The sequence below is a fragment of the Anomalospiza imberbis genome, chromosome 2 (assembly GCF_031753505.1).
Source record: "Anomalospiza imberbis isolate Cuckoo-Finch-1a 21T00152 chromosome 2, ASM3175350v1, whole genome shotgun sequence".
Lineage (NCBI taxonomy): Eukaryota > Metazoa > Chordata > Aves > Passeriformes > Viduidae > Anomalospiza > Anomalospiza imberbis.
In genome coordinates, this window is record NC_089682.1 from 53,011,287 (window position 1) to 53,024,831 (window position 13,545).

The window sequence follows — 13,545 nt, forward strand, 5'->3', positions numbered from 1 at the left end:
GCGTCCCCGTTCCCCGCGCCCCCGTTCCCCGCGTCCCTCGCCGGCGCCGCGGGGCGAGGATGAGGCTGAAGCTGCTCGGTGCGGGCGGCGGGCGGCTGGGCTCGCTGGCGGGGCTGGGCCGCGGCGGGGCCGGCGCGCTGGCGCTGCCCGGCTGCCTGCTGTACACGCGGACCGGCGCGGCGCCGCACCTCACCCACGACACGCTGCGGGAGGTGCGCGGCGTGCCCGGCGTGGCGCACATCGCCCTGCCCGCCCTGTGAGTACCGCGCCCGGGCCGGGGGCCCTGCTCGCCCAGCCGAGCGACGTGCCGGGGCGGGGTAGGCCAGGTGAGGGGGAGGGAGCTGGAGGGCTGCGTGATTTTTAGCGTATTTAGGCCAAACCCATCGAGGTGATTTCACAGTCATCCTGAGGTGGGCAGCAGGGCGAGGGAGGTGATTCTGCCCCTCTGCTCTAGTGACACTCCACCGAGAGAGCTGCATCCAGCTCTGGAGCCCGCAACATGAGAAGGATGTGGGCCTGTTGGACCAGGTCCTTTGGAGCACCACAAAGACGCTCAGAGGGCTGGAGCATCATTCTTGTAACAACAGGCAGAGAGATTTGGGCGTGTCCAGCCTGAGAAGAGAAGCCTCCAGGAAGACCTTTTGCCAGTCTTCTGATGCCTAAAGGAGGATTATAGGACAGATGGAGACAGATTTTTAACAGAGCCTGTTGTGGTAGGATAAGAAGTAATGGGTTTAAACTCTAAGAGGGTATCTCTTGTAATGAGGGTAAAGACTGGACCAGGTTGCCCAGAGAGGTGGTAGGTACCCCATACCTGAAGATATTTAATGTAAAACTGGAGCAACAACTAACTCTCAAAACTAGTTAAGTTGCAACTGAAAGGAAAGATTAACGTGGTGAAGCTTATGCAGTTGTTGAATGATGTGGACACATTAGTGATGCTTCCCAAAAAGTCACAGTACAGCTTCATGCTCTCCATCAAGTCAATGGTCCCTGGTCAGTGCAGGTGAAAACTTCACTTTTTTGCCACAGAACTATGAGTGCCCCAGGTTATGAGCTGTGATTCTAGAGCTCTGCGACTCTGGCATTTCATTCCATCTGTCCCTGCTTCACTGCCTGACAGCTGGATGGCAAATACCAGCTCAGTGTCAGACAGTGCATAAGTATGGGAAAAAAGCCTTAGTTATGAAACCACCAGTCTCTCTAGACAGTTGTCTGCTTAGTTAATATGTTCCTATATCTGGATTGCAGGGCAGAAATTCATGATGTCCTGGAAGAGTATAAAGAAGGAGCTGCAAAATTTATGGGTAAAGTACAAGTATTTGTTTGTATAGCTGAGAGATAATACAGGTGGATCCCACTAGAACATGTTCAGGTAGTATAGGAGGCAGAAAGATGTGGGCTTTGCACATTTAGGGATTTTCTCACTCAAAGTGGCACTAGGGAAGAGTTGAAATTGTGTGTTGCCACTAGTATGGCCCAAAACCCTTCAATCAGGCTAGAGAGCGATGATGTGTCTGTAATTTCTATAAATTACAGACAGGTCTTTGTGTGGAATCTAGAACATTTTGCAAGAAAAAAAAAAGTTGCCTAAGCTTGTTTTGTTTGTTTTCGTTTTTTAAAAAGCACATAAAAATTTGGGACATGCTTTTCATTACATATAAAAAAAATATGGTTTTGCTTTCCAAAGGAAGTTTGCATCCAAATTTCAAGAAACCATACCTGTTTGGAGCAAATTACTCCTTCAAGAAAAATTGAAAAATGTCTTTGTCTGGGACTTCCTGGAGGCTCTACCACATTCAGTGACTTTCTCTGAAGAGAAGGCTGTATGTCACAGAGACATACTGTCTAGCTTTCTGACATTTGAAACCTCTAGTCCAGCAGGGATGATAAATTTCTCATTTGTGTAGTTGATATGTTCTCTCACTCTCCTATTCATATCTATGAGGGTGGTGAGCCACTCAAACAAGTTGCCCAAAGAAGTTGTGAATGTCTCATCCCTGGAAATGTTCAAGGCCAGGTTGGATAGGGCTTTAAGCAGCATGGTCTAGTGGAAGGTGTCCCTGCCCATGAGGCATGACCTCTAAGGTCCCTTCCAGCCCAAACCATTCTATGATTCTACTTTGTCCTTCCTTAAAAGTTCTAGGCTTGGGACTGCTGCTGGTTTGGATTGTGTCAAGTGTCAGATGTCTCCAGTGTATCAGTTATCAGTTGGGTAGTCAAGTGAGTCAGCTGTTGGGTCTGAAAAATTGTAATAGGTGGACTGTTAATCAAGAAGTAACAGAAATAAATCCCAAAGCAGCTATGCAGGTTGCAGAACCAAAGGGTGTTGTTCCATGGTTTGTCCTGCTGCAGCACTCTTCTCCAGACAGTTAGTCAAGCTGGGGAAGAAGTCTGTCTTCTTTGGTGCTGAGAGGTAGATGAACAATATTTTCTTCGTCAGAATGGATGTATTTGTGTGGGGGACAATACCCTGTTCCCTTTTGCACATCTGCAAGCCACATCTTTGCCTTAGCTTTGCTTTGGTTCATGAAACTCTGTTCTGGATCTGTCTCTCTGTTTTCAGGTATGCCAGATGCTGTGCTCTACTGCTCTCTTCATGACCCAGTCACTCCCTGCCCCTCTGGCTACAACACTAACAAGGTACAGTAGCTGTAAAGACTTGAAAGGGTCCACCTACATTCCCAAAAGAAATCTGCCAGTCCTCCCTTTATTTCTGTGGGTGTGCTCAGACAGCCACAAGAGTAGCAAAATAAATCTTTGCACAAAGAGGATTGTCATTTACATGCTCATACCTCCAACTAAATGAAGCTGTACATGTTCTTACTTGGCAGCATGTTCCCTGCTGTTGTGGTTTAAATGGCAGTAAAAGAAAATGCCTGTGTTTTGGCATATTTGCAGTACAAGCTTATGCTTATGCCACTGATAAGCAGTAAATCTGACCCCCTGTGTGTGTATTTACACACAGCCTGCTACAGGCCCACAAAGGGGAAGGACATCAGAATTTTTGCAGGAGGGTGGCTCAGCAATCCAGGGGTGCATAGTTGCAGACATTTGCCTGTTGCACCCCACAGGCACTGCTGTGCAATCCACACATGCCTGCTGCCTGACACAGCTTCATGCTGGAGCTCCTGGCTCCTGCTCAGATACAGTCAGTCTCAAGGGCTGTTTGGGTATGGCCGCAATTGGTGGAAGGTCACTGAGTGAAAGAGGATAACTCCTGCCAGACAGCTATTAGTGTATATTCCTCGCTCCTGGGATCCAGGCTGAGTCCTGTCTCTGTGCAGGGAAGGAATTACCTGAAGCTTGTCCCACTGTTGTGCAGCTTTGAGGTGAGAGCAGCAATCTAAACCTGGGTGTTGGGAGTTTGATTCAGAGACTTTTGGGCTTTTTAAATAAGCTGGTGAAGATATCTGTCACCTTGTTGTAAGGCCTCCTGCAGCTGGATCTGTGCTGACAGATACTTGTGAAAGCTTTTTGAAAGCAATGAGACAGAAAGCTCTGTGCCAGAAAGCCTACCACTGGCTGGATTTAAATAATCACAGGATAATGCTCAGCTCTCTAAGCTGCATGGCTATTCTATTTATTAAAGCAGCTTTTTTTCCTCTCGAGAACAGAATGAAGGTACCTAGATGTGATTACACTCTGCCCTTTGGCTCAGACAACTCTGACTTTCCTCTGTCTGCCTTCATCAGCTGTTCTTGATGGTCTCACAGTAAGAGGCAGCAGGTACTGTCTGAACAATATGCTGCTGCAGGAAAACATACAGCTGCTGTGTTTCAGTTTTTCTGTAGGTGCAAATTTTGGAACTCCTTTTGGAGTTGCTCTTTTTTTTTAGTTGGAAATTTGCAAAAAATTTTATTGCTTTGGAGACTTGTGGTTTTATACAAATTTGGTGAAATTGGCTGATAAGGCCAGAAGTAATCAGGTTGGATGGATGGACAACAGGCATGTGGTATACTTGTGCAATCCTTTTGGGTCTTTGTGGAGACCAGACCAAAAAAAAGGCTTCTGCTCATATTGCTCATATTTTTTGCATCTGCTGATGAAATTCAGTTTGCAAATTAGTATACATGAGAACTACTCTGCTTAATCTGTCTGTCTGGCATAGGCTAGGAGAATGTGTTTATACCCTCAGGCCCTAAAAAGTGCCCATAACACTCTAAGCTATATGCTTTTTCTGAAAACCCTTTCTCATTAAAAAAAATGAACAGAATTGCAGATGAAAAGAGCTGACTTCTGAAGGACTCAAGCCCTTTACTTAACCTACTTGAATACCCCTTTAAAGTTTTGGAGCAGCAGTTTCACAAGCCTAACAATAATACAACCAAAGCAGTGACCAGGCTGCACTCACTCCAGATTCTGCAAAGTAGGCTAAAATGTGAACACTTTATGAATCTGAATGTGTAGTGAATTGAATGGTGACATCTGCTAGCCTGGAGGTGTTCAGATAAGATAACCTCCCTCTCCATATGCTTTTGTCTTGCTGTAAATTCTTTTGAGGGTGTCTCAGAGTAACGGTGGAAGATGGGGTCCCATGTGTGCTGGCAGGATGGGAAGCTTGTGAAGAGACAGGGAAGACCACGTGTGAAATCCTAATGAGCACGTGCCATTCCTTACATTGGCTCAGTTTGGGTATTTCAGTGCCTTCTAGAGTTGCTGGATTTGGCACCTGAAATGACATGGGCTTCTAAGATTGAGTGCTTAACAAGCTTTTGTATTCTTCCCAGTCTGCATGGTTTATATAAACACATACATTCACGTGTGTTCTGTGAGTTAAGTGCTCAGAAGAGGAAGTAGTTTCTTGGATTTGCATTTTGTACAGAAAACTAGCAAGTTGTATTTGCCATTGCAGCCTTTGCTGCTTTTTATAAGCTTTTGCTTACTTGACAACAAGTTCAGTGGTAATTCAAGCTTCTCTTTTTTTTTCCCAATTCTTCCACTAATTTGTGTGATGAGAGGCCAGCTGCTCTGTCTTGGATTTTTAAATATGGAGAAGTGAGTGTTAGAGTGGGATGGTTTCACCAAAGAGTATCCTAGAAATTCCAGTTCAGTCATTTATCTCCTTTCATTCATTGTGCCAAATGCAGCTGATTGTCTGAGCCATGCTCCAGGGGAACTTATCTAATGAGCTAACATTGCAGTAGCTGGTGTTTCACCAGACCAATTCCTTCTCTCCTTTCACCCTTAAGATATGCTGTCCTTTGCTACTGCTGTTCATCCCTGTTCTTCCTGTACAGACGGTCTCCCTGTGGGGAAGCTCAGGGCGCATGGAGATGACAGCTTCCAAGTTCATGGACATCCAGCGGGCCATCCAGCCAGACTGGTTCCAGTGCATCTCTGATGGAGACACCATTTCTGGGGAAGCTGGCAGAAAAAGAGCCAAGAAGTCTGTGGATAGGTCACTTTCTTTCTTGGATATATGCCTTCAGCTGCAAGAAAAATCACCGGTAAGGTCCCCAAGATACTGAGGCAATATCCCTGCAAGTGCTTCTTGGTCTGTACTACATCCTGGACCAGCCCCAGGAAATTGGAGTAGGAAGTTTTGTCCCATGTGTATCAGAGAATGCCCAGCTTACAGTCCAGAGTGAGGGATAACCAGTAGTACAGTGAGTTTTCCTTCCTTCCTTAGTAAATTGTCTTCTGCACCAGGATCACCCCTCATCTCTACTCGTTGAGGAGAACTACATTTTAGGATTTTTCTTTCTGCTTTTGGGTTATGATGCATTTCTTTCACTCACCTTATTGCTAGATGCATTGTCAAAGTGGGATCTTCTTATTCAGATTGAGAAAACCCATATTTTTGCTGTGAAGTCCCCTTGGTTCCAAGTGAGGGAGGATTTGATAGAATTAGTATTTCTTCCAGCAGCTTTGAAACTTCCCTCCCTTTTAGTGAAAGGAGACATCTGAGTCTGCACTACAAGGGAAAACAGGTGACAGGAGTTGGTGTTTGTATCTTCTGAAAGGGAATTCCCTGTGACATCTGGTGTCTGAGAGCCAGGATAATGGCATTTACTTTGTATTTTGCACTAACACATCCATTGCTGAGACCCCATCCATAAAAAGCCATGTACAAAGATGTTGTATGGTTATTGCCTTGTGTAGGTTATTGCCTTGGGAAGAGTGGCATCAAAACTCTCAGTGAGTTAGTGTTAAGGCAAGGAGCAGAATCTTGTCTCTACTAGTCCCATTTCTGACACATGGACTTCACGGTGTTGTGTGGGGAATAGTCTTGCATGAGATGAAGCCCTGTGGTTCTGGCAAGTTCCTGGGAATGTGGGGCTTAAGTAGCAGGCATCTGAAGTCTGGGCTGTGAGATGTCTTTCATATCTTTGGCAGAGCATGCTCTAACACTTGTAGCTTTCTCCTGGGACAGGAACTACAAGGAAGTGTAATGTTTGGGGCAATTGAAGGTGGAGATATCTTGGAAGAGAGGCTGAGATCAGCCAGGGAGACTGCCAAGCGGCCTGTGGGTGGCTTTCTGCTAGATGGCTTCCAGGGAAATGCCATGGCCAAGGAGACCAAGTTGAAACTGATAGCTTCTGTCACAGCAGAGCTGCCAGAGGATAAACCAAGGTAAGTTGTGTGGGCAACATCCCAAGAAATCCATCTGTCGTATTATGAGGAGCATCTACAGGCTGCTGTGCAGTTTCTCTGTAGGAAATAATCACTGTATTGCACAGCTCTGTGTGTGCCAGGCTGCATAAGTTTTGCCATTGTCAGGCTGCAGTCTTCAACACTTGTTTAGTTTTTAGCTGCAACTGGCACCAGGCTTTGCTCATACTGTGGGTTTGAGGAAGAGTTTTGAGGAAGAGTTACAGGTAGGATATATCAGGGTTACTTGCATTTGGAGGCCATGGTTTACTTGAAGTTCAGTTCAAACAAAACCATTATTATCAAGGTATTTTGCAGGGACTTCTCAGTAAAAGTGTCATGTTTGCAGTTCTGTCTGGCCTGAGATGGTGGATGGCAGAGAGGGGTGCTGGCAGAACCAGCCAGTGCTTGCTACACAATCTTGGTAGCCAGCTCTGTCCTAGGACGTGAGGCACTGAGCCTGTGCACTAGCCAGGGTGTTACAGGCTGGCCCAGAACAGTGGTGTTCTCTTCTTGGACAGTGTGGGGCTTATTGCATATCTGAATTGTTAGCTGTCCCCATCAGACCCATTCCGAGCACTGGTCAGGAGCAGCAGTTTTCTTGATCCTTATAACTGACTAACAGTAACTAAAGACTTCTTGAAAATGTGTGCTAATATTTGCTAGTGGTTCAGAAGTGTAGGGTTTTCTTTATTGGTTTGAGCTCACTGGATTGTTCTTACCAGAGCAACTGCTACAGAAACAATACTGTTGCTTTTTTCATCATTTCCTGGAGAGAATGTCTGAGGCATTCCATTATGTTCCTGCTTCCCTCTACTAGCAGAGCATTGCTCTGACTGAATGGTGTTTAAAAGGAAATTAAATGCAAGAGTACTGTGTCTGGTGTTGCAGCTTGTTCTTGCTTAGGGGTGCCTGGGGTTTGAATTTTCCTGACAATTAGGAAGCTTGCTGTGTTGAGCTATTTGAAAGATCCCCTGGGAGCATTAGAGTCCAATCTGCTCAGCTAACCTCAGTGTCTACCAGTGCATCTGCCTCATCTATCAAATAGTTTGCTTGTCTTGTTAAGACAAGTGTTTCTGACCTCTTGATAGGAAGAGAGCTGGTTAGCCCCAGGGAGTCTTGGAAGTGCCTCACGTGAATTTCAGGCAGTCCTTGCTCCTGAATCACCCTTGCCATTCTGGCTGGAGAAGTTGTTTTTCAGCTCTATTCTACCTCAGCATGAAATTCTCTAGAAGACAAACACGTTTTGTGCTTCACTCAAGAGGTGGCTGCTTTTTGTGTGATGGTAAAATGATCTTATGAGTGTACTCTTTATGAAGAATCCTTTCATGTACCTAAAGGGGCTGAAGTCTCTTGATAAAATTTGTGTTCCTTTCCAGTAGCATAGGAACCCTTGCAAGAACAAATGTTTGTCCTTACCTGTGCGCAGATGAGTTTCAGCAAGGCTTTGATCATATATGCAGCGCTACTGTTTTGACTTTTGCATTTCATTTTCTCCCTGTTATGGGAACCTGAAACATAAAACACTCATGCTGTAAACTTCTCCTATCCTTATTCTGTGCTCATCAATTTAATTGGAGTACTTAGAAAAGTGACTAAAAATGGCACCTTGTGACTTCATTTATCAGCCCCTGTGCATTTTCCTAATTATCTGTTTAGCTCATTGCCCTACATTAACTTCTACTGCTTTCAGCCTGTGCACCTGCAGGAGAGCAGGCACTGCTCTACTCTCTTACACTTCACCCACCCTCGGTGAAGCTGCCAACTAAATTTGGCTGCCAGCAGGATCTCTATTACCACTGATGGCAATCCAGCCAGGCTCTTCCTGGCTCTTAATGCCATGTCTCAGGAGATGTTACAGCCCACGTTCTTGGGTAAATCGTCTGAGCAGGTTGAGTGTAAAGAGAAGGGAAGACTAAAGCAAGGAGGTTTTCTCTTTCTAATGATGTTTTTCATTAGTATGTTCTCCCTCAGGCAGTTTTCCAAGTGCAATAGGATGTGTCTGTCACCTGAAGGACTTGTATCTTTAACCAGCAATCTACTGCTGTCTCTGTTGAGACTCTTTTTAAACAGCTAACAAGCAAAAGGGTCCATGTGTCTGCGAGGTGGTAGTTCATTGGGGCACAAACATGATTAAGGAAAATATCTGTTCTATGGCACAGATGTGATGAATCTAATGGTATTTAGGTGTACATGAAAGAAATCACATACAAATCACTTCAAAGACAATGAACAGAGTGGGGTTTTTCCACAGTAAATGAGGGATTATTGCTGTCTTCCAAAGGGCAAATAATGAAAAGCCTGTTATGTACTGGATATGTTGGAGGTGGGGAAGCAGAAGCACACGGAATTCTGAGTGATGACTGTTACCAGTTGCAGAGATAAGCCACATGTGCTGCACATGGCCTGGAGGTCTTCCTTCAGGTACCTGCTTGCTTCTGCTCAGAATATTGTAGATTTTTCTTCTGTGTGTCTCCTACAGAATCATTCATGGTGTAGGCAAACCAGATGAGGTACTTGAGTGCATTGAAAGGGGAGTGGACATTTTTGAGAGCTTCTTTCCCTTCCAAGTGACGGAGCGAGGCTGTGCCTTGGTTTTCAGTTACAACTGCCATCCAGATCCTGAAGCAACAGGTAGGCTTCTTGAGGGTTGTTACCGTTTTTGCATTTTATATTTTGGTAAGCATAATTCATAATTGGAAGGAATTCTGTATTTGAGGGCTTTGTTCCTGAGATAAGTGCAGTGGCCACTGGAAAACGTGGGATCCCACTACCACGTGTTGCTTTTGAAGGCGGGGTGCTTTGGTGTGATATCTGTTTAGTAAAACTTGAGGACTCTGAATGTCTCCTTAGCCAAAATATGATGATTAAGTATTTCTTAAACACCTCCTGAATAGAGTTTTAGTATGACACCATTGGCAAATTTTCTGTTACCATTAACAGTGAAGGCTGGACCTATTAAGTGATCTCTAGAATTAAATTAATATGTGTCTCTTGTAGTAATAGAATTTTGAAGTTCTTTTTTTCTAGCTGTCAAAAGTTTCCCATTTATTTGGGCAGTTTTCCTCTCTATCCTTGCATTCATAGGCTTATATCAAAACCAAAATGCTCTGTTCATTACACTGTGAGATGGGAATGTGTATCATCCATTAAAGCACCTATCAAATGTGTTTCAAGCAGCTGTTTTGTTTTGGCCTATTAAATGTTTTTAATACAGGGAAACATTTCACATTTTTTCTCTTGGGTAGAACCTAATGGCTTTTCATGCCTGGATAATTCAGAGCCAGCTGAATAGAACAGAACATCTTGTTTCTTTGTGCTTGCTGCTATTTTTTAACCCTTTTCTTTGTTTGTTGTTCTTTATCTTGTCTTACTTTATTCTTAAATTATAAGGCTCTGAGTAATGTGGTAAAGTGGTTTTGTCCTGTGTCTGTTTTAAACATGGTAGGCATAGATTATGTAAACAGTAATATTGGTATTTAAAGATACGTCTCCTTCTCCTTAAGAACAAACTTTAAAAATGCAAACCTATAAAAGCATGGGATGGTTCTTTATTTTTCAGATAGATGCTGAAAAGGCAGGTATGGAACCACCTCTTCTGAATCAGTGCTGCCAGCCTCTTTTGATTCCAGTTTTTGTTTGTTTGTTTGTTTGTTTTAAAAACAAGAGGCATCTAAATCCCTGAGTGATCACAGCATGGAAAGTAGAATGACTGAATGCAGATGAGTTGCCTGTCTACTCTAACAAAATCTCAATAAAATCCATTTGTTCAGGTGATTGCATTCTATTCAGCTTGCAGTTCAGACAAAATACTTCTGACATTTTATAAAGAATTCAGCTCAGTAGAGCAGCAAAAAGTTATATTGTTGTTTCAGCTCTAACTTTTGATTAGTTGTAGTTGATTAGTTTTCACTTGTCTCTTGCTGTTTTGATAATCTAAAACTGTATTTGTGTTAACTAATCTACAGCAATTAAAGTAAAATATCTGCTTTCTAGAAAAAAAGAGGTAGAAACTTGTTGCAGGAGTTTCCAGCTGGCAAGAAAGTAGCAGAAATATCTACTCTAAGGTTGCTGCCCTTGATCTGCTCTAGCACTCTGCTCTAAGGCTGTTGTCTTTTTAATTTAATCAGTTTTAACACAAAATGGGATCCAGGACCTGGAGAAGAATGGTGCTCAAGAAGACCAGGAGGGAGTCTCCAAAGCTGACCCAGAAATGACACCATTTGAGATATCTCTGAAGGATAAAAAGTATGTGAGTTTGTGAAGAGGGTATCTGCAGCTGTATGACTAAATATGATGCTTTAGTCCTCTGTATTTATTTGCAACTGGTCAGCAGCTGGATGAGAGACTTCATAAAACATGAAGCTGTTGAAGAGAATACTTCTGGACCCTGAGTGGAGAGTGTTGGACAAGCATTCTAGCTTGTTATCAGGCAACAGCCTGTCTCTGAAAGTGCTCTTTTTTGCCTGACCTAGGGGGTTTGTGATCATTTATTCAGCAAACATTCTGTGGTCATAATTATGTCTCAGCTGAAAGACCATAGGTTCACAGAGGTGGTCTGGGAATCACTTTGGTCTTCCACATCTAACTTGGGTCATCTTCATATACTAGATTTTATTTAAACTGTGGAGACCCTCTACTCTCTGACTCAGTTTGGGCAGCTGCAGGGCAGGTCTGCTGTTTCTGGATACTTCACAAAAACTTTGGCCACTGTTACGACTTGTCCTTCTTTCTCTTGGTCACAGCTACTTCCAGGCAGAGTAGACAATTGTGTTGCTTTGCTCTCTCTGTGAAATGGTGCATCTCACAGTAGAGTGGAATACTGTTTTGTGAATAGTGGGATTAGTAAATCTGTGGTTTTGGTGGCTTTCTCCTTCATAAAATTGTGTGATAGCTGTCTTGCACTACAGCTTTTCTGCCAGGGAAGGCACAGATGAGGCCTCTCTGTGCTGTTAGCTGCGATATAGTCAGAGTTATTCTGACTTAAATGTATGGCCTTTGGGCTCTGAAGTGAGTTCTGGCATGAGGAGGCTTGGGGTTTCAGCAGCCATGGTCCCACACCATGGCAGGGTGTGGGAGTTACATGATCTTTAAGGTCCCTTCCAACCCAAACCATCTCTGATATCTGATGTCCTTTGTGCCAGTGGTACAGGTCTGAGTTGTCAGCAAATCTGCATTAAGGACCTCAGGACTTAAAAGCTCAGGTCCCTGCAAAAGGCCAGGTGGTTACAGGGGAACTCTTTATTGCTTGGATGGCTCTTCTTAGCTCTGATGTTACCCAACATTGCTTCTTCGTAGGTACCACGATGATTTTGGTCCTTTGCTGGAAGGATGCAGCTGTTACTGCTGTCAGAGGCACACTCGTGCCTACGTCCATCACCTCCTGGTGACCAACGAGCTGCTGGCCGGTGTCCTGCTCATGATGCACAACTTCCAGCACTACTTTGGTTTCTTCAGTGCCGTTCGGGATGCCTTGAGGGACAGTAAACTGGACCAACTCAAGGAGCTCATCTTCAGGCAGGCGCTGCAAGGCCCGGCAAACGCGACGCTGAGCCAGTGAGCTCAGAGAGGACAGAGGAGGCTGCAGGCTGCATCCTCATCCAGTGGGACTGTATCACGCAGACCTGTCAGTAGCAAAATGCCTCTAAAATGCCTTTTTTTTTTTCCTGGAGGGACCTGAAGGAGACATTTGAAGGAGATCTCACTTCCTGGTGGGGAAGGATGATCTTGTTCAAACGACTCTTTTGGTTAATTGGCTTGGTGCATTCTTGGTGGATGGAAGAGCCTGGACAGTTCACCAGTGAGACCAGTATGGATAGGTTTGTTTTCAAATACTCACTGTTGGTTTCCCATGTGCAAGGACAGAGTAATTGAACTTGTGATTGAGGAAAAAGCAGGGCATGTACTTAAAATTAATCCAGCTGCCTGGAGACTCAGCAGCTGCTTGGGACTCTTGTTTCATACCCGACAGTAATTATTTTTCTAGAAAAACCTAGTGGTGTCCTAGTCTCTCATCATGTATCTCCTTGGTGAGAAATCCCACCTCAGTCTAACACACTGTCCTTGTAGCCATTGCCAGCTACAATGTGTCCTTGGAAAGAACTGACTGGAAGTGCTGCTGTGTCCAGTGGCACCAGGGACTATGTGTGTACTCCTCTCTCAGGCCACCTGCAGTGCAGAATGTTCTCTGGGCCTGGAAGAAGTCTGCCACCTCGGCCTGGCCTTGAACACCCCTGCCTCAGGAGTCCCATTCAGTGACATTAGAGCCAGAGAGAAGAGAAAGTGTTTAATCCATGTCCTGCTGTAGGACTTTTTTTTAACTCTGTGCATTTTTTTTCAGATTTCACTCCTGTGTTAGCACATGGGTGACAATGTCTGTACCATTCTTTCCAGCCACCCTAGCACTGGTCACAGAGCAGGCTACACAAATGTCACTGTGAGATGGAGCTGTGGAAGGGAAGTGTCAAAGGAAAGGACTTTTAGAAAACGTTCTGGTGGGTCCTTGTTTTAAAATATGACTTAGTTATGTTACATTTCTCTTACTCAGTTGGGTTTTTTAACAGCCTCTTACTGTGGAATCTTGGATTTAATCATTTTATATTACAAAGCAACAATAAAATAAATTTATTATTTGTTACACTGGCTCCTCAATGTGTGACAGAAGTGGTGTACCAGAGTATTTGAACTCAAGAAGATACCTCCTGAAAACTTGACCTAGCAGCCTGATGGAGGACATTATTTAGGAGTAGGATCCTGCCATGAAGCAGGTTTCCAAGTAATTTGCTTCAAAAGAATGTCATCATAGACTTGGAACTGTTGAAGACAGCTGCCTGTCCCTCTCCCCATAAGAGCTCTACTACCTTAATTAAGGTTGAAAAAATGCTACACTTAATGGCCTTAAAAAGCCATTAAGGATTTATCTGTAGTTTGCTCTTCACAATTTCTGCAATA

General features: G+C 44.2%; 1 protein-coding gene across 1 annotated transcript; it reads left to right on the top strand.

Annotated features, from left to right (window-relative positions):
- Positions 1–28: 28 nt before the first annotated feature.
- On the top strand, positions 29–13,231 carry QTRT2 (queuine tRNA-ribosyltransferase accessory subunit 2). Its single transcript, XM_068181094.1, has 8 exons — positions 29–256; positions 1,252–1,307; positions 2,567–2,643; positions 5,241–5,450; positions 6,377–6,576; positions 9,077–9,228; positions 10,725–10,842; positions 11,893–13,231. Exons 1-8 carry the CDS (start codon positions 60–62, stop codon positions 12,152–12,154), a joined length of 1,272 nt encoding a protein of 423 aa, XP_068037195.1. The 5' UTR covers positions 29–59; the 3' UTR covers positions 12,155–13,231.
- Positions 13,232–13,545: the final 314 nt, after the last annotated feature.

Bases quoted from the DNA above. Each gene is read 5' to 3' on its own strand.
- QTRT2 (XM_068181094.1), top strand. From the start codon at position 60: ATGAGGCTGAAGCTGCTCGGTGCGGGCGGCGGGCGGCTGGGCTCGCTG. The intron at 2,644-5,240 runs GTACAGTAGCTG...CTTCCTGTACAG, and splicing joins CTGGCTACAACACTAACAAG to ACGGTCTCCCTGTGGGGAAG. The intron at 10,843-11,892 runs GTATGTGAGTTT...GCTTCTTCGTAG, and splicing joins ATATCTCTGAAGGATAAAAA to GTACCACGATGATTTTGGTC.